General features: G+C 34.0%; 4 protein-coding genes across 18 annotated transcripts; 3 read left to right on the forward strand and 1 right to left on the reverse strand.

The window, feature by feature from the left end:
• The first annotated feature begins 572 nt into the window (after window positions 1-572).
• On the forward strand, window positions 573-4,820 carry LOC100651030 (ero1-like protein). 6 transcript variants are annotated; one of them, XM_012317929.3, is made up of 9 exons: window positions 573-679; window positions 1,161-1,422; window positions 1,595-1,798; window positions 1,905-2,062; window positions 2,147-2,332; window positions 2,418-2,464; window positions 2,548-2,896; window positions 2,981-3,274; window positions 3,433-4,820. In XM_012317929.3, the coding sequence occupies exons 2-9, from the start codon at window positions 1,297-1,299 to the stop codon at window positions 3,482-3,484; spliced, it is 1,416 nt and encodes a 471-aa protein (XP_012173319.1). In that variant the 5' UTR covers window positions 573-679; window positions 1,161-1,296; the 3' UTR covers window positions 3,485-4,820. The 6 variants fall into 6 exon arrangements, with proteins under 6 accessions (XP_012173319.1, XP_012173329.1, XP_003393715.1 ...); XM_012317939.3 differs by having other exon boundaries at window positions 574-679; window positions 1,161-1,220; XM_003393667.4 differs by lacking the exon at window positions 573-679 and adding an exon at window positions 845-1,060.
• A 950-nt stretch (window positions 4,821-5,770) lies between these two features.
• Window positions 5,771-8,408, forward strand: LOC105666640 (D-aspartate oxidase). The gene is made up of 7 exons (XM_012317947.3): window positions 5,771-6,737; window positions 7,141-7,353; window positions 7,428-7,653; window positions 7,718-7,785; window positions 7,880-7,997; window positions 8,075-8,176; window positions 8,253-8,408. The coding sequence occupies exons 1-7, from the start codon at window positions 6,553-6,555 to the stop codon at window positions 8,361-8,363; spliced, it is 1,023 nt and encodes a 340-aa protein (XP_012173337.2). The 5' UTR covers window positions 5,771-6,552; the 3' UTR covers window positions 8,364-8,408.
• On the forward strand, window positions 8,409-13,569 carry LOC100651151 (tubulin polyglutamylase TTLL13). Of its 8 annotated transcripts, XR_007226729.1 has the most exons (15): window positions 8,409-8,800; window positions 8,872-9,271; window positions 9,333-9,414; window positions 9,505-9,795; window positions 9,876-10,032; window positions 10,100-10,200; window positions 10,351-10,479; window positions 10,551-10,776; window positions 10,880-11,061; window positions 11,139-11,370; window positions 11,463-11,624; window positions 11,699-11,864; window positions 11,956-12,044; window positions 12,125-12,189; window positions 12,251-13,569. XR_007226729.1 is itself a non-coding variant. In XM_048413137.1 (14 exons), the coding sequence occupies exons 2-13, from the start codon at window positions 8,995-8,997 to the stop codon at window positions 12,036-12,038; spliced, it is 2,088 nt and encodes a 695-aa protein (XP_048269094.1). In that variant the 5' UTR covers window positions 8,409-8,800; window positions 8,872-8,994; the 3' UTR covers window positions 12,039-12,044; window positions 12,125-13,569. The 8 variants fall into 8 exon arrangements, 5 of the variants coding, with proteins under 5 accessions (XP_048269094.1, XP_048269091.1, XP_020723416.2 ...); XM_048413137.1 differs by having other exon boundaries at window positions 12,125-13,569; XR_007226723.1 differs by having other exon boundaries at window positions 8,411-8,800; window positions 11,699-12,044.
• Window positions 13,570-13,990: 421 nt separating this feature from the next.
• Window positions 13,991-20,003, reverse strand: LOC100651275 (protein pygopus). 3 transcript variants are annotated; one of them, XM_012317972.3, is made up of 5 exons: window positions 19,686-20,003; window positions 18,693-18,925; window positions 17,588-18,607; window positions 17,359-17,504; window positions 13,991-17,280 (listed from the first exon to the last, which is right to left on the reverse strand). In XM_012317972.3, the coding sequence occupies exons 2-5, from the start codon at window positions 18,906-18,908 to the stop codon at window positions 17,160-17,162; spliced, it is 1,503 nt and encodes a 500-aa protein (XP_012173362.1). In that variant the 5' UTR covers window positions 18,909-18,925; window positions 19,686-20,003; the 3' UTR covers window positions 13,991-17,159. The 3 variants fall into 3 exon arrangements, with proteins under 3 accessions (XP_012173362.1, XP_012173357.1, XP_003393717.1); XM_012317967.3 differs by having other exon boundaries at window positions 18,693-18,940; window positions 19,686-20,002; XM_003393669.4 differs by having other exon boundaries at window positions 18,693-18,990; window positions 19,686-20,002.
• Window positions 20,004-20,458: the final 455 nt, after the last annotated feature.

Below are 20,458 nucleotides of genomic sequence, written 5' to 3' on the forward strand. Positions count from 1 at the left end.
GCACTGATTGCAATGTATGTATATTAAAGTGATGTAATAATAAAACAGTATATATATAAATGCGCAAATTTGTATAAAACATTATTCAGAAATTAAGTTTTCTAAACGAAAATAATATATATAGACGAAAAGTAGCGTTATTTAAATGCTGCACAAAATTTAAAAAAGTAATTTTGCATCTACGTACAATAAAATTATATTTTACATTAGAAATGTATTTCAAATTTATATTGAACTATTGATATTCTTTTATATTATATTTCTTAAACTTAATTTCAAAATTAAGAACATTTTACCTCGTATTTGGATAATTTATGATGCCAAGTTATTTATTATGACATCTGAATTATGTGAAATAAAAAATGTACATTTTAAAGGAATAATTTTATATTATATTATATTAAATCCATTTTGTTATTTGATAGATAATAGACGTAAATATTTAAAACGGCTAATTTTTAAGATAATGTTAAAGAAAAGTCAATATTTTTCTCGGCTCTTAATGACTCATTATATCATTCTAACACTCTATTTTTTACATTTAAAGTGAGTAACAAATGTTATAAGTACACGTGGAATTAAACTTGGATATGGTTAGCTAAAAAGAGGGGAGTAAACATCTATTATTTATATATATTTATAGAAATGAAGTTGTGTTAACGTTTTTCCGGGTATAGATGTGAGTTGAACATTTTGAAATCATAATCATTATTATTATATAAATAATGGTAAATTAAAAATCTGCAAACATCATAATTTAAATATATTACTATAAGATTTATTTGCTACATACTAATATTCCACATTCTTTATTAGAAATTTTAGATTTAAAATTATGACATAATATTTAATAAATAGTTAAATATGTATTACAATAATTAAACTAAAAAGTTAGTAAGAAAAATACATGTCTGTGGCAGCGTGATTGTAGTCACGTCACGTTAAGATTACAGGTCGTCTGCTACAGATGAGATAAAACATTCCAGATGTGTGAAATACCGTTACATTTTAGCTTGACTTAAATATGTAATAAAATAAAAAATATAACATTTGTATAAATGTAGGTGGATTTGTGTATATTTAATAGAGGAACATTTAATGGAACAACATTAATCAATAAGCAATACAATGAAAGCATCAATAAAGTTTATTTTTGACAGGGTAATTTACGTTTCTGGTGGCACGTAGTCTAGTCGGTGTTATAAAAGGAGGAAACCTCGGTTAGTACCGCGGTGACGTACGATAACTATTATCAATTAGAAAACGTGATTGATAGGTATACCAGTGAATTTAATTATGAAGTGCGAAACCAGTGAAAATATGTTCGGCATATTAATATTATTTGTGATGTTTTTACCTTCTATTGTACATTCCAATTATTTTGGAACGAACAATGAAAAGAATGATCAATGCTTTTGTAAGGTACTATTCTCGTTGTTTTCTCGTTATTCAACTTTTTTCATAAAAAGTAAACATAACCTACAATCAAATCTGTCAACTTTAACATATGTGAATATATGTTATTTTATATTATCTCTAATTTAATATCTTTTTCATAACTTTAAGTTATTAAATTATGTTTATAAAAATTTAGTTGAAGGGATCAATCGATGACTGCAGTTGTAATGTGGATACAGTGGATTACTTTAATAACATGAAAATTTATCCAAGAGTTCAGAGTCTTCTAGTCAGAGATTATTTTCGCTTTTATAAAGTAAATTTAAAACAAGAATGCCCTTTTTGGGCTGATGATAGTAAATGTGCTATAAGATACTGTCATGTACAACCTTGTCAGGAAGTAAGTATTTAATATGGTAGTTTGATCTATATGCAAAGATATTACAATATCATTTTATACAAATTGTTGAAATTTATATATATTATATATATTTTTATACTTGTAGGAAGACATTCCAGATGGTTTAAAAGGAGATATGTTAAAGAACAGTCATTTTAATGAAAGTCCTGCGGATAAATATAAAGCTTCAACACAATATGATGATTGCTTACATAGGACTAAAGATCATAATAAAGAACTGGGCTATTTAAACACAACAATTAGGTAAAGAAAAATATTTCTAGCACATTCATAAGTAGAATTATTTATAAACAAGATTTCAAATTCATTTTGATATATTTTGTTTAGTTCAGAGAACTACAAAGATTTTGAATTATGGAAACAATATGATGATGCTCAAGATAATTTTTGTGTGAAGGAGTCTAGTCCTGGAGAATATGTGGACCTTTTGCTAAATCCTGAAAGATATACAGGTTATAAAGGACAGAGTGCACATAGGATATGGCGCAGTATTTATAAGGAAAATTGTTTTAGGTAAAAATATAAGTTAATTATAAAAAATGAAATAGATATTAAGAATTGCTGCATTTTATATTTATATATGTATACTTAATTTCAGACCTGAAAATTCACCACATAATTTTATTCAATCTTCAAAAATAAATGGTGAATAGTTTTAATTCAATAGTATACTAATAATATATTTCAAAGTATACATTGATTTTATTATGATATATTATAATTTGCAGGGATGTGTCTGGAAAAAAGGGTATTCTACCGTGTTATATCAGGGCTTCATACTAGTATTAATATTCATTTGTGTTCAAAATACTTGTTGTCACCAAAAGACAATTTAGAGATAGTGCCTGGTGGCCGATGGGGCCCTAATTTGCAAGAGTTTCAAAAAAGATTTTCACCAGAGGAAACAGGAGGTGAAGGTCCAAATTGGTTAAAAAATTTATATTTTACTTATCTGCTTGAATTAAGAGCTTTGGCAAAAGCTGCACCATATTTGGAAAGAGAAGAATATTACACTGGTAACAAAGCACAAGATAAAGACACCCGTTTGGCAATGAATGATATTTTAAATGTTGTTAAGTAGGTATTAGTTTTAACTAATCAATTATATTAATTTATAACTAATGAATTGATGCTTATAGATTTAACATTAATGTGTTTTAGATCATTTCCTGATCATTTTAATGAAAGTGTTATGTTTACTGGTGGAGCTGAGGCTCAGTTATTGAAGGAACAATTTAGACAACATTTTAGGAATATATCTCGTATTATGGACTGTGTAGGGTGTGATAAGTGTAAACTTTGGGGAAAACTTCAAACGCATGGTTTGGGCACAGCATTAAAAATTCTATTCTCAGGAAAATTCGACAGATGGGAATCAACATTAAATAATTTTAATAGAAAGAAATTCTTCTTAGAAAGAAGCGAAATTGTTGCACTTATAAACGCTATTGGAAGGTAAGCAGAATAATTACGCTTTTTATATATATTCTTATTTTTATCATCGTTATATTAAGCTTTTATATGTAAATGTCATCTCTTAAGGTATTTTGCAGATTATATAAAGAGAGAAATTATTACCAGAAAATATAATTAATTATTTTGTAATTTTGCAGATTATCAGAAAGTATCTTCGAGTTGGATAAATTTAGACAAATGATGAGATAGCAGAATACAGATTAATAATCAGATGATTAAGTTACTTTGGTAAAATACATCACACAAATCTTTATATTTATATAACCTTTGATTATTTAGATTTATACATTTAATTATATAGTAACTTTATAAAATAACTGATTTTTGTATCAGTTATAAATTATTTAAATTTTTTTTATTTATACTTAAAATGTGGTATAAAATCGCAATAAAAATGATTACATTTAACGCGTAATCTTTTTTATATCTTTTATTTATAATAAGAATTAGTTTAATATTGACAAGAAAAAGAAGAACTATTATTGAATAAATATAATGTTGATTGAATTATAAAAAAAAGTATCAAATTTCATATGATTGCACTTTGTTATTTTATTGCGATTTTAATGATAACTTAACTCTGTCTGTGATAAATATTTCTTCTATAGAAAAGATTCTTGTACCAGTTTTGAAACAGCATATAGCATATTCAGTTTTGAAAGAACTTTCATTTATCGAATTCATAAAATGTTCAAATTTTTTTACTGATATATACACAAGTATATCAAACTTTAAAAATTATAGCTTGTCTTTTTACATCTACTTTTATTTTAATAAAAATTGTTATCAATGTAACCACTAGTATATTATTCTATTTATAAAGATAATGTTGGTTAGTAAGGTTCTACAGGCAAATAGACTGTAACGTTTGAGGTTCAATAAGATATTATAAAAGTCGTCCAAGATAAATCAATTTTGTATAATATTGTGTACATTTTTTGAAAAATGTTTTTATAACGAAGGCGACAGAAGGTTTCACATTATTTTCCGACAAATTTACATACAAAGAGAAAACACCAGTGTATTATATTTCTATATACTAATTCATAATAGTTTATAAAATATTTAATATTATTGTATATAGGCGTAAATTTAATTTATTGTCGCTAAATTATACTATTTGCGGATTATAAAATAACGAGTTAAAAGCGTATTAAGTTATGGATTACAAAAATGTATTAAATGATAAACTTTTCATTACATTTATTTACAATGAAATAATTTATCTAAATAGGTCGTATATTATACGAAAAATTTAAAATTCTATTATGAATTCCGTACATGAAAACTATAACATGAATTTGATTATAGTGTGGAAGAATGTATATTTTATATACAGATATGAATTAGTGTGGCGTGTCTAATTTTTACGGATTTATTTATAATCTAAAGTAGCAAAATTATTATGTAACCTGCTTATTTTTAAGAAAATATAACACGTTTCATTTCAGTAGAAGATTTGATACATGCGATTATAAAAGGTAACGAAGTTTCGAATATAATATGAATTACAATACCATCAATATTTTATGCATTGTAAATTATTTATATCCTTCCTCTTAACGAATATCATTCCTGCGTGTATGGTTAATGAGTAAGGCCTTTTTTTCGATTTCTTATCATTAGCTTTTAACCATATACATATTTTTTAATTTTCTTTTAATAAATCATTTTCTAATTATTAGCAAGCATTTTATAATTTCTTATTCCGTTTTATTTTAACTACAAGGCGAATATCCGAGTGAATAGTGGTACGTAGAGTACGGTGTAATATCAACGTACCGAGTCGATAATCTTCTCGGATAACAGACGCTTAGGTGTCCGTTATCCGAACCCATTGAACCGCGAAAACAGTCGAGGAAGATCGTTGACCACCCTGGCGACGATCTCGAGGAACGATTCAGGTGTTTTATGATAATTCATATTCTAATATTTGAGCATATTCGATCGAGTATTCTTATTATCGTCGCTTTTCTGTTGGAACCAGCAATGTTTATAGAATCGAGTATTTTCGAATAAATTTATAAAGACACGTTTCTTGTCATAACCCAATATCTATAATAATTTAACAATTAATTTAATAATTATCGGACTTGAAAGTGAAATTTTATCTATCAGCTCGCGTACTCGACAAATTTTCAAATTTGATTTACCAAGATCGCAGCCTTATTCTTAATTTTCGTCTTATTTTCAGCCATAGAATTTTCTTCACTTCAACTGTACCACGAATATACGCTTTCGGTGTATCGTAGATCCTAAGAGACTCGCACAATCGTAAGCTTGAAGAATATGTTGTCGATTAATTTCTCGAGTAAGGTATATAGACGCGAGTAAAATAACTTTCTTTTTTCAAGACACCAAGAACATTACCGTCTATCCTGTCATTTTATTCTTTATCGCATTTCCGGGCCGTATTATGTCTATGGTATTCGTATGCGATGTAAACAAATACTCCATATCGTGAATTGTCATCAGGCACCTCGGTCAGCCGTCTTGTGGGAGGCAGATACGTGTGCAGGGCTCAGTCGATGGATCGTACGTCAAAACGACCGCTTCAAAATATTTCCTTTTGATTAGCGCTACACGATCCTTCTAGGATCGCTTCGGGGTTACTTCGTTGAGCTTGCGACCTGCGATGGATCTCGAGCACGAAAATGTCATATCCGTAAAAACGAAATCGTGTGTCGTGCTATCGGTAAGCAGAGTATAAGACCTTTGAGATGCGAAATTTAAAGTATTATGCTCCGTTTATCGTTGGTGCGCCACGAAACGAGCATCGCTTGGACCTCGACATGGTAATTTTTTCACAACAGTTTCCGCGCGCTGACTTCCGCGATTCCCATATTCTAGCATAATATTGTCGGGCTGTGAAGTGGCATTATGCTAGGAATATGTGGTATCGTAAGTTCATCGTAATCTTCTATCCAAAAGAAATTAAGATAAATCACTGTTCGTTCTTGAAGACTTTATAGCTTAAAAATTAAGCAGTAGTTGGACGTTCTTCAACATCGAGGAATCGTAGTGTTCTTAATTTCTATAGCTAATCAGTCAATTTGTTTCTATCTTATCTTTGCCCGATGCAATTCGAAGAGCAGCCGTTATTTATGTACTGTAATTTACGAATACAAAATGACGAGGTTATCGTTCGAGTCGTGCAATTTTTTTTTTTTTAAACATCTTTGACGAATGCTGTTACGAGAAGCATTAGTTACGTTTGGAGATTTGTCGTGAAATTACATATCGGATTTGCGTTTGAAATGCGCGTGGCAGTGGTGGGCGCCGGTGTGATCGGCACGACAAGTGCGTTCGCGGTGAAAAGCAGTTTTCCACAGTTCGAGGTGCAGATATTTTCGGATAAATTTTCACCAGCTACTACCGGCGACGGAAGTGCCGGTTTATGGAGTCCTTATCTTCTCGGAAACACTCCTTATGACAAAATATCGTAAGTATTTAGTATTTTCAGCTATTGAGAGCTGTCTCTAGCTGGAAAAGTAAACTATGTACGTAACTCGAATGCATTATGTTAAAATTCATTGTGACGAAATCAAAGAAAAAGGATAGGTGAAGTTTGATCCTCGGTGAAACAGCGAAGGTTGACTTATGCAAATATTTTATGCTTATTTAATCATTTATGGTTACGCTTACTCTCCAAGTTACATTTTATTTTTATTTTTTAATTCAGTTATCACGTAGAGGTAAACAGCCTTTTTTAATTGACTGTGTTCACTTAATCGCTATAATATAAAACAAAGCGTTCAACGATCGTGACAGCAATGATCCAGCCTCCGCTGACGAGGGTTAAGCGCAATTTATATTCGCCTTATAACTGCGCTATACGTTAACAGACAATGGAGTGAAATCACGTATCGATGGTTGGAAAACTTTTGGAAAGCGGGCTTGGCTTCTGAAATAGGACTCTCCTTGATACCGATATACCGCGTTACCAGTAATCCCGATGGTTTCTCCGATTTAGCCTGGACGAAAGTGGTGTACGGTGCGTACGAACTAAATGCCAGTGAATTGGAGAAACTAAACGCAGAGTGGAATGCCAATTATAAGTACGGTATTAATGGTATTCACTTGCAATATTTAATTTCGTGTCATTGTAATTAATTCGTGTCACGAATTATAGACACGGATGGATGTTCCTGACATATACGTGCGAGCCAGTTAAATTGTTGCCTTGGTTAATGAAACGATTCCTCCAAATAGGCGGAAAACTACGAAACAGGAAAATTCACACGTTCAACGAACTAATCGACGATGGATACGATTTAATAATAAACTGTAGCGGCCTCGGTGCATATAAACTCGTGGGTGATAACGCCGTTAAGTCTATCAGAGGTCAAGTTGCTAGGGTTGGTAGTTTTAGAGATTGATATACCACAGTATGAGATTTCTTTACGCATTGTATCGTTTAAGGTGACGGCATCCTGGGTAATGCACGGGTTATTGGTAGACGACGACGATGGGAATTACATAATACCGAAGTAACGAATTAAATCGAAGATATATTTCTAAGCGTTAATCGTACGGCGATTTTGCATTTATTTATTTATAATGTTGAAATTCTTTTTTCGAAAGCATCGACAGCGTAGTGTTGGGTGGTACGCACCAAGAGAACGATTTCGACTGCACACCACGAAAAGAAGACTCAGAATTCATTTATAACGGATGTGTGCGCATTTTACCTGCTCTGAAAGTATAGCTTTCTTCAAATTTTTAACTAAATCGAACACGTCGTAATGACAATTAATTATTAATCGTCTTTCTTCGAAGGGAGCTGAAATAACGAAGGAGTGGGTTGGTTTGAGACCTGGAAGGTACCAAGTTCGTATTGAAGCTGAGGTTTGCAGGTCTTCTCAAGGCAGACAAGTTACGGTATCGAAAACAAAGCTGGATGAACGTGAAACGTATAAATTTTTCGATCAATTGAAACTGATGTGAACCTTTGCAGGTAATACACAATTACGGACACGGAGGGAGTGGCGTGACGTTATGCTGGGGTTGTGCTTTGGACGTCGTGAACATCGTAGAGAATATGACGAGTTTGAAATCAAATCTGTAAAGTCTTAGATAAGCGAAAGATAATAAAAGATCTTTTTTCAAAGAATATGCTACGTTTGTTACGTTAGACAAGCCTGCGCGTGCTCGTGATAATCCTACGGCTGACAACGCTGTTTCATACATATGTAGCAAGTTTTCGTGATCCCTTTTGTGACTGCACGAACTTTGTAAAGCAATGTTGCGCCGTAATTAAAGTAACGAAAAGTTTCTCAAGCAAAGGTTTAACACGAGCTGCACCGCAGTAACCGTCGATTAACCCGCATTGTCGCATGCATTTTGCTTGAAAAGTCTTGCACCGTTTAAATTGAAATTAGGATACGAGGCTGCCTTCTTGCCTCGAGAAATGGAAAAACAATTGAGGCGAGGTGCGATGCGTGAAACGAGACGATCTATTTTGGAAAGGGCGTTTCTGTAAATAGCATCGAATTTCGGTTTCTTGTACGTCAATAAATTGATCACAGTCGAATACCTTTTTCACCGAGGATATTATTAGTTTCTCGTTTGTCTAGGTGATCGGTCCCGCGTACGGAATAAAATTGACGGATCGAAGTATAATGCAGGTCTGGCTCGACATATGATCAAATTAAAGCCATGCGACGACAGTTCGTTTAGAATAATGCGATACGCCGGTCATGAACCTCATCGAACGCAGCAACAAACGTCCTTTGATGGTGGAGCGCGAGATCGAAGCCGGTGATACGAAGAAGAGTTACCCGATAAACAACGAGATCACCAGTGAATCTGATTCCAGTGCCGAAGTGCGATCATGTAAAACAGTGTATAGAAACCGGTGCAAGAAACTCGTGGTATCTGATACTTCGTTTAACGTTCTTCCATCTACCGATTCGATTAAAAATGATCGGGAACCGATTACTTCTAAATGTTTCGCTGATAAAAAGGACGACAAAGGTATTTGTTCCTAAGCTTGCGCGTCGTCTAAACAGTTCCATTTATGCATACGATATTGCAGCAGATTTGTCGTTCGTGGAGACCGACGTTGAGTCGCGAAAGGAAGGAACTTCGATCAAGGCGAAGAAAAAGAAAAAACGGAGGTACAGTAGTTTGTTATCAAAGAGATCGAAGATATCATTCTTCGCTTTCCTCTTTGTTTTTTCGTATTTGTTAGATATCTACGATTACAGATACTTGACAATATGCACGAGTAATTGCAAATACGACGCGGTGAGACGAGTGGCGGCTCGTTTCGGGATGAAAGAAGTTACCGAGGATAGCAGCTGGAACCTTTACTGGACAGACTTGAGCGTGAGCGTGGAACGAGCGAAAGATATGAAAAGATATCAGAAGGTCAATCATTTTCCAGGAATGACAGAAATCTGTAGAAAAGATTTGCTTGCTCGTAACTTGAATCGTATGCTGAGGCTTTTTCCAAAGGACTACAATTTCTTCCCCAAGACATGGTGTTTTCCCGCAGAGTAAGAACGTTCTGTCCTTTATCGTAGTAATTGATAGTATCATTAAAAGATTTACGCTATCTGTCGATCGAAACGTCTAGCCACGGAGAGGCAATAGCCTATGCTAAATTGAGACGTTCCAAAACTTTCATCATCAAGCCCGACACAGGCTGTCAAGGGCGCGGCATTTATTTGACAAAAAACTTAAAAGATGTTAAACCCAGCGAGCGAATGATCTGCCAGGTTTACGTGGCTAGGGTATGCATTTTCAACTTTAATCGTTCGTTTCTACTCTTCTTTTGGTGAAGATCATTCGTGTCTGTAGCCCTTCCTGGTGGACGGCTACAAATTCGATCTTCGTATCTACGCGTTGCTCACCTCGTGCGATCCCCTTAGGATTTACGTCTACAACGACGGTCTTGCGAGGTATATAGTCACCGTTTTGCTTTTAATTAACCCCTGACCTTTGCGACCGTATGAAACTCAAGCTGTGCTGACGGTCCACAGCAGACGTACGATCGTAAAGAGTGCAATGACTAAATTCGACTTATTTATTCTTTACGTGCCGCGTTTCAGGTTCGCCACGAGCAGATACAAGGAACCAACCGGTCACAATACGTCCAACGTGTTTATGCACCTAACGAATTACGCTGTTAATAAGCACAGCCGAATGTACGTAATCGACGATGAAATTGGTAGCAAAAGGTTGGTGGTATGTCTTGTAAGCGTCGATTCGTCCAACCCCCTTCGGAATGACGAGAATCTTTCGTATGCAGGAAAATATCCACTCTGAACAAGTGGTTTAAGATGAAAGACGTCGACGTGGATGAACTATGGCGTAAGATCGATGAGATTATTATAAAAACGATTTTGGCAGCACATCCTGTTCTGAAGCACAGTTATCACACGTGTTTTCCAACGCACGATAAGACCTACGCGTGTTTCGAGTTACTGGGCTTTGATGTGTTACTCGATTGGAAGTTGAAACCATATCTTTTAGAGGTAACGATCCAGGTCTCGATTTTAATAACGTAGCAAAACTTACACACATAGGCGCTTATGCACATACACGCTTTTTGTGCTCATGGGAAAAAATATACTTCAGGTAAATCACTCGCCGAGTTTTCATACGGACGCACAAATCGATAAGGATGTGAAGGAAGGTCTGCTGATGAGTACGTTCGAAATGTTAAATTTACAGCAATGCGACAAGAAGAAAATTATTGAAGAAGATAGAAAGCGAGTTAGGGATAGATTGCTTCAGGGAATAAACACAAAGGACGGCAGGTAAATTAGCGGAAATGTTCTCGTACCATAACTTGTTCCTGGGTGAAGGGATAATTCGGATCGTGAATTCGGTGCAGTACGAATGATTCGACGGTCGGCACAACGAAGCTTGACAAACCGGAGGAAGACCTGCGGAAGCAATTTAAATGGGAGGACGAGCATATGGGCAATTTCCGCAGAATCTATCCATGTTGCGACAGTGAAAGGTATGAGCCATTCTTTAAACAAAGCAGCATTTCCGTGTATCAAGATACCGCGGCATCTAGAGCTCGGGAAGAAGCATCAAGGATTCAAAAGGAGGAAAACGAGGTGTTTCATCAGTTTACGTAAAAGTATATTTAACGAACAGCTCGATTCTTGCTCGTACGAAAAGCGCTCATAAAAGCGAATTTTATTGATAGATGAAGATAAAGGAACAAGAAAGCAAGAAGATTTCTGGCAAATGGAGCGATTCGAAATTGCATTCAGAGAGTCCAAACGTAACGCAGAAGTCAACAACGACACACGATCAGGATAGGAACAAGTGTGCGAATGTGTCGAGAAGGAATTCTTCCCATTCGAATGTCGGTTTTTCAAAATAACTAAGTGTTGTAAAGCATTGAATTTTAACGAAATAATTTTCCAAACGTATGTATAGACAAAGAAGCAGGCAATTTCGGCTACTAATACTTCACACTCGTTCGAGCCAGAGATCATTTGCGAGTCTGAGGAAAGAGAACGCGTTACGGCATTGGCTCAACGAGATTTCCTGATCAAGAGTTACGGAATGTTGGAGCAAATCTATATGGCAATGAAAAAAAACGGTACGTTGCGAGCTATCGACGAGAAGAAGTACGGATTGTATGGAAAACTCGGGTATGCGGATAGTACGAGCAAGAGCGCGTCTATTTGTAGGCACAAGTGTCATCTTCATCAGCATTCTGGAATGGAAACTAGATACGAATCGTGGACGAGTCAGTCGCCACAATTTTGCCTGAAAGCAAGTAAAGTAGATAATGTTCCATGAAATTAATTAGTTATTATTTGTAAGTTTATATAAATATGTTTTGTTTGTTTTCCATAGGGTAAAGTGCCGGATAATAATTTTCTATTTACGAGTTTAAAAGATAAGAAATTATTGTGTGCGAGGTGAGGTATACGTTTGAGTGTCATGAGTACAAAGTACAAAAGCAGTTTCTTCGAATTACAGATTTCAAAGTAATTTGTAACGAGGTGCCGGTTTATATTCGACCGAGGATACCGGAGAAATTTTGGATGGATAATCTAAATTCGAACGATCAAAGCTGTCGAATAACGAAGGCCCACGTGGCCCGTACCTTATCGAATATCGTGCGCCTTCATACACTTGAAAAACGTGGAGAGTTCAACTCGTCGAAATTGTAACAAGTATACGTCGCGATTCATGAATTCAAAAACACAATGAGATTAGATATAAATTTGAAAACGTTTGTATTTTACAATTACTTTTTTAATCAATCTCTAACGAGTGATTTGTTAATATCAAACTGTATACTTCATGTTAAAGGAAAAAGATTCCCCATATTTAAAAATAATAAGTCCAAAGACTATAATACGTTAAACTATGAAAATAAATTGTTAATTTGAATCACTTCAAAAAGAGAGATTATTGTAAACTTTAACTATGTTTCGATTAACGGATGGCGTTTCGCAAGATATATACAAGAATAATTTAAAAATCAACATATATGGATTTGTTATTTAAAGTGACATATAAATATGTACACACACACGCGCGCGCACATACACACATACACACACACAATGATTGAACATATACACGCTTCGGTAATCGAAATTTTCATCGCACATCTTGATTGTGTATCCTAATAATGACATACGTATATACATGTAACGTGCCTGCAATATGTATAATAATGTTTATCGTTGATGCGACATACATACACGCTATACACACATGTATCTGTGATGTATGCATATATGTATGTCAGCATTCACATGATAAAAAATAATCTATGAACAATTTTGGCGTGTATACCTTTCGATCATAATAACACGTAGACATTTCTTTTTCTATTAATGTGAGACATTGTTGTCAATTTGTATGCCTTGCATTGTTTCTTTTTTTAATTTCTTCCGTTTTCAATAGTTTTTTTTTTATCAATGGAACGACAGCTTTCAATTAAAAATGAACGATCGATTCGTCGCGACACGTTTCTTGAACGCTTATTCAAAATACAGGAGCGTTAAGATTAATAATGAATGAAAATTCAATTATCAATACTAGATATTGATCTTGTACAAAGTAATAATACAATAGTCATAATAATAGTACTTAATTGATAATAGTCCAGAATAACAGTAATAATAATAATAATAATAAGGTGCTGCATTCAAATCGCGTGTTCAAACGCTCAGGTTTTTCTTAAAACTCAAATAATAATTGAGTTCTTAATTTAGACGTAAAGTGATTGTCTAGGGAAGGAATAGAAACCATTACCTTCCCTCTATCCTCGTTACATGCATCTCGGCAAAAATAAAAAATGAACCGGTAAACGCATATAACGCATTCTTGTCTCGATTTAACACGATACAGAAGATATTTACAAATCTGATACAATAAATTGATAAGTATAGTCATTATACGCGTATTTTATATCGCTTTGTTACTATCGCTTACCTTCGAAAGAGTGTAAATGACCTATATACATAAATGAATACATACAAATTCGATAAAATTTTACAAATGTTTAAAGAACAACGAAAGAGTCGAATATTTGGATATTTATCTAATATCGTATTACATAAGCGGTGCCTATTTTCGTGAAATCGTTGATCTATAAATCGTCACGCTTTGAATGTTACGAGAACGTCTTGGTTTTGATGGTAAGATAAAAGGCTGAAAAACAACGAGGTGACAGAATTTGAAGGTAGTATAATGAGACAAACATTCAGACACATAAGAAATGCATTTGCTTCGAACAAATTGTACAGGGATTAAGCTACTGTTAAACATAAGTTAAAGAACTTTTTCTTCCCATTTAGACATAAGGTTTCGTTCTTAGGCGTGCGTCATGTTCAGTGATCGCATAACGGTTTCGTTCGCAAACGATACAACTTACGTAAATTACCTCTGAAAAATAGAGCAGCTACTAGTAGTTACTTAAATTACGATTCATTCGTTTGTACTAGAAAACCATTATCTTTGATCCTTCAAATACCTAGCATCGTTCTCGATTGCATGCCCCCTCCCCCTCTCAACTGTCACGTCAAGTAATATTTCTCTTCTCGTTATATGCTTAATCCCCTGCATTCCCATATATAATTTTTCGTAATAGAGAAAAAAAAGCTACGTCAACGCGCGAGATCTTCAGCGTGCCCCCCCTTGCCCCTCGTTCCGTCATAACATGACAAAATATAGGATGAAGATATGTGAAGATGGTATTCTATTCGTTGTAATACTAATATGAGCATTATGTAGTTATAGGATCCTGTGTACATTACTCATGTATAATATTTGTTAAAAAGGATTACAATAAAACAAGCTTAAAGCGTGAATTATACGGAGAGAAACTCGAGAGTTAAAGTTTAGAAGAATAACTAGTTAACTCTGCCATGTATTAGAGATACTAGTTAATCTGAAATACTCTAGAAATCTTCAGTCAGTCCTCCGTATAACGCAGGCATCAAGTAGTAAAATGATAACTGGCTATATTTATATATATATATATGTATAAATATATATATTTATTTATATAAATATATATAGTTATATATATATATTTATATATATATTTATTTATATATATATATGAAATATATAACATATATATTTATTTATATATATATATAAATAAAACTATACAATCCGTGGACTTGTTAATTTTACATTAGTTGCCGACGGAATTCAGTTATTCCTTTCCTTTTGCATTACATTAATCATTCACGTCGATAATATATTCAGTTCTTTTTCAATATACTATTATATTAGTACTGACACCAAATGTCTGTGGCAGATATAACAATAAACCTTAACTTGACGAAGAAGAGCGTGAATGTAATATATGTATGCGTGTTCATATGTGTGCACAAATTTATTACTGCAACTAAATACGAGACTTCATTCGATATATATACGAAGTATCTTGAGTTTAATTCATATTTGTACGAATTTTCTCTTAAGTTACGGCAATTATTGCATCAAGAAAAGACGGATTTGCAGAAAACATAAATGCATCACATATTTTTGACATCATGCTTATCGTTATAATCCAATGGTATTGATGTTTCCACATTTTACTCCGTAAGGTTCATTTACACGGTAATCATTCCTGCATTCCCTGAACACCAAAGTTTCTTATGAATCTGAGTCTTTATGTTTCTGCTTAAATGAACATACGTGATTTGTTCATCGCATGATCTCATATATAATACAGAAAGACCCTGCAAATTATCCATCAAACGAATTCGTGCTGTTTCTTTGTCAAGGTATATGAAGAATCATACAGGTAAGAAATTCATCATTGATACGTGCCAAATTAAACCCCAGCATAAACCATGGCAAGAAACAATACATGATCTTTGATGGAAAAAAAGGAGTTCGATTTTTCAAGTCTCCTTTCTCATTACGTAAACCATTGATTGATCTTTGTAAACAGATAGAAATATTCTTTATACATGCTGTGTTAAAACTTCTCATTAGTGTTGGTTCTATTTACATTTTGAATATATTCTAAACTATAACACTAAAGTAGCTCGAAAATATATAACTGACCATGGTTTATACCAAAATATTTGAAATATAAAAATACAAGAACCGCAGCACTTTTATTTGTAACATTTGGGAGCAAAAAACGGCGTTTGAGAATAATATATGTTTGAAAGTATTAGCAATACTTATTCTTTACGTAGCACACCAATGTCAAACGCGTTTTTTGGAAACCTAAAATAATTCGGTAATATTTCAATTGTACGAACGGGTTTATAGAAATTTTTTGTTGTTCTGGTACTTGAAGATAGACATGAACATTTATAATCGCGTTATGAGAACAATTTACATCGCTTAAAATTCATATTACTCTGTTCTTAAATAGTTGCTAAATGTGCATTTGTAATATCTCTTTTTTTTTAAATAGCATATTAATCCTTAATTAACGTAACGAGCCTGATGATAAATGACAATGACATAACTAGAAATAATTGATGAAGTAATACACGTTGTTAATTATTTTTGAATATCAATTATAATTTAGCAGGAACGTTCACCCAAAGCTAAATAAAGTAAACAGAATATATGTATTTGTTTCATTTGCTACTAATATGCAGTTCCAGCAATTTTCGCTGTTTATCACATATATATACGTACATATCTTTCTATTTCATGTATATAGAGTTGCGTATCACGCAAATGGGTGGTACTATATACATTTTATGATTAGAGATAGAGAAAATATTTTACAAGACAAAATTAGATGGTGTTATGCATAATCATTGAGGCACAAAATACGTAAAAGTATTGTAGCAATATAGAACAGATAGCAATATTTAATTTTGTTCTCTGAAAAATTGTTCTATCTCTACTTGTTTTAAAGAAATGGCTTCGTTTACTTGCATGATGCATCTTGTATAATTATTCTTTAATTTTGTATCAAATGCAATTAAAAATAACAGATCAAACGAAGTTTACCGATGACTGTACAGTTTTTAATACCTATAAATCTTTTTAAAATTTTTATGCTTTCTGGACTCCGATTTCATTTATACTTTACAGTATGTTGATTGAAAACGGGTCAGCGATATCAAAAGTTAAAAGATAAATTACTTTGTAAACAGACTTGTCGTAAACAGACTTAAAAATTAATATAACTTTTGAACATATGTCGTTTTTGCCATCTCATTCACCAATACGACTCATAGCAATACCCTAATATTTCAACAAGTTAAAGCTAAGATATTAACAAACAGCGCATGTTTATATTATATGCACGATTTTGCTCGTGCATCAGTGTATGTTGTATGTGTTTATGTGTGTGCAATTACACGCGCACGTGTGCGTGTACAAGGTGTAAACGCTAACAAAGAGTCACTCGTGTGTCGCATATACGACGAGTCAAGAAGTGTTATGGTTTAAATTTAACCAAAGGTATATTTTTCGATTGCAAACACTTATCACACACCCATTCGGCATAAACTTCTGCCGTTAATAATTGATAGGCAGTTTCCGATAATCCTGTACATCCCCTGAAACAAATTGTTGCATGTTAAGTATATGTTTTTTATATGATAATATATAAAGAAAGAACATAATTTTTTACGTACCTGTGAAACCAAAAATTACAACCGGACTCACAAAGGATCGCTTGATCGTTATCATGCACTTCTTTGTGACATACTCCACAAGGATAAATAGGTGGAGCATTAGGATTTTGTGGATTAAACACCATTGGCTGATCTGGAGGATATATCTGTAATATTAGAATGATATACATTTAGATGCCATCGTAAATTTATGACGCAATTGTACGATGATATTGATAAATTAATTTACCTTTCCTGCAGAAACTGGCATTGGTTTTGGTCCCATCCCCGGTGGGCCTTGAAAACCATGAGGTGGCATGGAACCTCCCATGTTAATAGGATGGCCCATTGGTGGACCTCCGCCTATATTACTAGACATTGTACCCATTGGACCAGCTATGTGACTCATTTGATTATGATGATTAATACTCATATTAGTCATGTTATTCATTGGTGGCCCACCCATATTCATATTATTTATTTGATTTGGGCCACTCATATTCATATTATTGGATACCATTGAACTCATGGTAGTCATGGGTCCATTCATGGGCCTTCCTAAGTTATTAAGATTATTTCCCATATGATTCGGATGTGGTTGAGATCCGTTATGTCCAAGTGGACTGTTTACACTGTTCATAGATGGCCCATTCAGTGGACTATTGGGTGGTATATGGCTATTAATATTGTTCATATTCATTGGTCCATTAGGCATATGATTTGATCCCCCCATGGTATTCATAGGAGATCCCAGTGGACCACCCATAGGACTTCCCATACTGTGTCCCATGTTATTCATTGGACTACCCATTGGGCCACTGTTCATATTATTCATTGGACTACCCATAGGTGGGCCGCTAAGTTGAGAATTACCCATGTGACTCATATTCATATGATTGTTCATGGTATTCATTGGACCAGGTGGCATGCTGGGGCCCATATTATTCATCGGGCTCATACCACCTATCGGTGCATGATTCATAGGAGACATTGCTCCCATGTGATTCATGTGATTTGTCATGGGTGAATTTCCCATTGGACTCATACTACCCATATTGTGAGGCATCATAGGGCTCATTCCACCTATAGAAGTTAAAGGGCTCATGCCTCTCATAGGTGGTCCACTTATATGATGTGGGTGATGGGGATGCATATGAGGCGGTCCACCATGCATCATTGGCGTTTGCGTGGTTTGTGGTGGTGTATCATCAAAAGGGTTACTCGCTACTATTGTGTCTCCATAGCCAGTTAAAGGTGGAGGTAGTAAATCCTGAAAATATTTTTAGGGTATAATAAAATGATGAACTATAACGATTATTAATGGTATGCTGATCAGTTATATCGTAAAAAGTTACCTGTACTATTGGAGGTTGTTGCGGAGATGGTTGAGCAACATTTGCATTTGTACGTCGTTTCTTTTTTGGATTGGCACCAGACGGTGGCGGTGGTGGAGGATGAGGGTGAGCAGAAGATTCAGGATGTGGGCCACTAGGACCCATATTCACACCCATACCCATACCCCCCAAAGGCATCCTTGCAAAGGGTGGCATGCCTGCAATATTGTGGCTCATCTCCCTCGTTGGCTTGCCTTATTTTAACATGCCTTATCAGCACCACAATAGATTTTGATGATAAGTCTTTACTACTGCTCCACTAGTATTTTTAATTAAAGAAATACTATGTTTTATTTTATGTTCTACAATTATAACAAGTACACTTAGAATATATATTGTTTATGTCAAGAACACTTAGTTTCTCAATTCATGAAAGATCAAAACTTGTACAATTGTTAATTGAGATAAATTATAAAGTAAATTATAAAATAAATACTTATGTGTGACATTAGTTGAATATAATATAAATCTGACTCAAATTTCAACATCTACATCCATTATATTGTAATTTAATTCAATGGATAATTTTATGTAATTTAATAGTTCTTGTAATTTAACGAGTATAGTATGCACACATTTCTTGAAGGTATATTTATAATCTTACATTCTTAAGTGTATACATTCAGGTAAATACATGTATAATTGCAAGTTGCTATACTTTGTATATTGATATAAATACAGAATATTTCAATATGTTTTGTTTAAATAACCATCATTCGAATAAAAATAATACACGACATTGAACGACAACACGTTTAAAGCGATAAAAGTAATGTAAAAAAAGTAGACAATCTTTTAAAAAGAAAACAAAATAAAATCCGCCGATGCCAGTTTCTCAGGCCAACCTAACCTACACATTTTTCTAAATCATTTAGTACGTTTAGCAATACGTAAGAGATGTGCGGTCGAAAATAAATGGCAGTTGTAAAGAATAAAAATAATTCGCATATTTACCAACGCATTATTTTCGGCAAGATATCGTTGTATACATGGCTTTCCCGTTTTTTCGGCAGGGACTAACACCATTGAATTATGTCGTGCGCCTAGCTAGCTTTAACGGCTGAATCCGCGCAGTTACTCGTTTTTAATGGTTCCTCTTCACCAGTCACATATTTTACGTTAGCACGAATATGTTTCACATTCACGAACATGCAGAAGGAGTACGGTAAACACTGGCGAGATGTCAGAAGTATATGGAGCAAGGAAGCGCACGCCAATGTTTCAGGTCGCCATTGTCGCGTTACGCGTGTCCCTGTGGTTGTATTGTTCGCGTAAGAATATTGCACAGTGTATTCTGCAGATGGCGGTACTAGCTGCATTCCTGAAACATCAAGACAATCAACATATTAAGGCAGCTTCGTATTATCGCGAAGCTTTCTTTTAATCTATCTAAGAAACTGTATTGGTTATTAACACTGGTGAATACTAGTTGCGTGGATCCAATGCGCGAATGTTTCTTTCGAAATCATTCAGCATTCAATCATATTGAAGATGTTTTTAACTAAAGAAAATTTATTTTCCAAGAAATATGAAATCTACAAAAATGAATCGTTCGGTCGTAATTTGTCGTACTGAGTACACGCACGTTATATGATAGAATGAATAGGATGAATATGAAGAAAAAGCTTCTGTGATTAACTTTTGAGCGAAACGTTTACAGTTCAAGGCAGAAGTTTGAGAACAGAAGGAAGTTCCTTCAAGATGGAGCAGTTTAGTATAAAACATAC

This window comes from Bombus terrestris, chromosome 2 (assembly GCF_910591885.1).
Source record: "Bombus terrestris chromosome 2, iyBomTerr1.2, whole genome shotgun sequence".
In the NCBI taxonomy this organism is placed as follows: domain Eukaryota; kingdom Metazoa; phylum Arthropoda; class Insecta; order Hymenoptera; family Apidae; genus Bombus; species Bombus terrestris.

Excerpts from the sequence above, each read along its gene's own strand:
- LOC100651275 (XM_012317972.3), bottom strand. The coding sequence starts at position 18,908 with ATGAGCCACAATATTGCAGGCATGCCACCCTTTGCAAGGATGCCTTTG. Across the intron at positions 17,505-17,587 it reads TGCCAGTTTCTGCAGGAAAG|ATATATCCTCCAGATCAGCC; the intron begins GTAAATTAATTT and ends CTAATATTACAG. Across the intron at positions 17,281-17,358 it reads TGTAATTTTTGGTTTCACAG|GGGATGTACAGGATTATCGG; the intron begins GTACGTAAAAAA and ends AATTTGTTTCAG.
- LOC100651030 (XM_012317929.3), top strand. The coding sequence starts at position 1,297 with ATGAAGTGCGAAACCAGTGAAAATATGTTCGGCATATTAATATTATTT. Across the intron at positions 2,897-2,980 it reads GATATTTTAAATGTTGTTAA|ATCATTTCCTGATCATTTTA; the intron begins GTAGGTATTAGT and ends AATGTGTTTTAG. Across the intron at positions 3,275-3,432 it reads CTTATAAACGCTATTGGAAG|ATTATCAGAAAGTATCTTCG; the intron begins GTAAGCAGAATA and ends GTAATTTTGCAG.
- LOC100651151 (XM_048413103.1), top strand. The coding sequence starts at position 8,995 with ATGAACCTCATCGAACGCAGCAACAAACGTCCTTTGATGGTGGAGCGC. Across the intron at positions 9,272-9,332 it reads TGATAAAAAGGACGACAAAG|CAGATTTGTCGTTCGTGGAG; the intron begins GTATTTGTTCCT and ends ACGATATTGCAG. Across the intron at positions 9,415-9,504 it reads AAGAAAAAGAAAAAACGGAG|ATACTTGACAATATGCACGA; the intron begins GTACAGTAGTTT and ends CTACGATTACAG.
- LOC105666640 (XM_012317947.3), top strand. The coding sequence starts at position 6,553 with ATGCGCGTGGCAGTGGTGGGCGCCGGTGTGATCGGCACGACAAGTGCG. Across the intron at positions 6,738-7,140 it reads ACTCCTTATGACAAAATATC|ACAATGGAGTGAAATCACGT; the intron begins GTAAGTATTTAG and ends ATACGTTAACAG. Across the intron at positions 8,177-8,252 it reads CTCAAGGCAGACAAGTTACG|GTAATACACAATTACGGACA; the intron begins GTATCGAAAACA and ends GAACCTTTGCAG.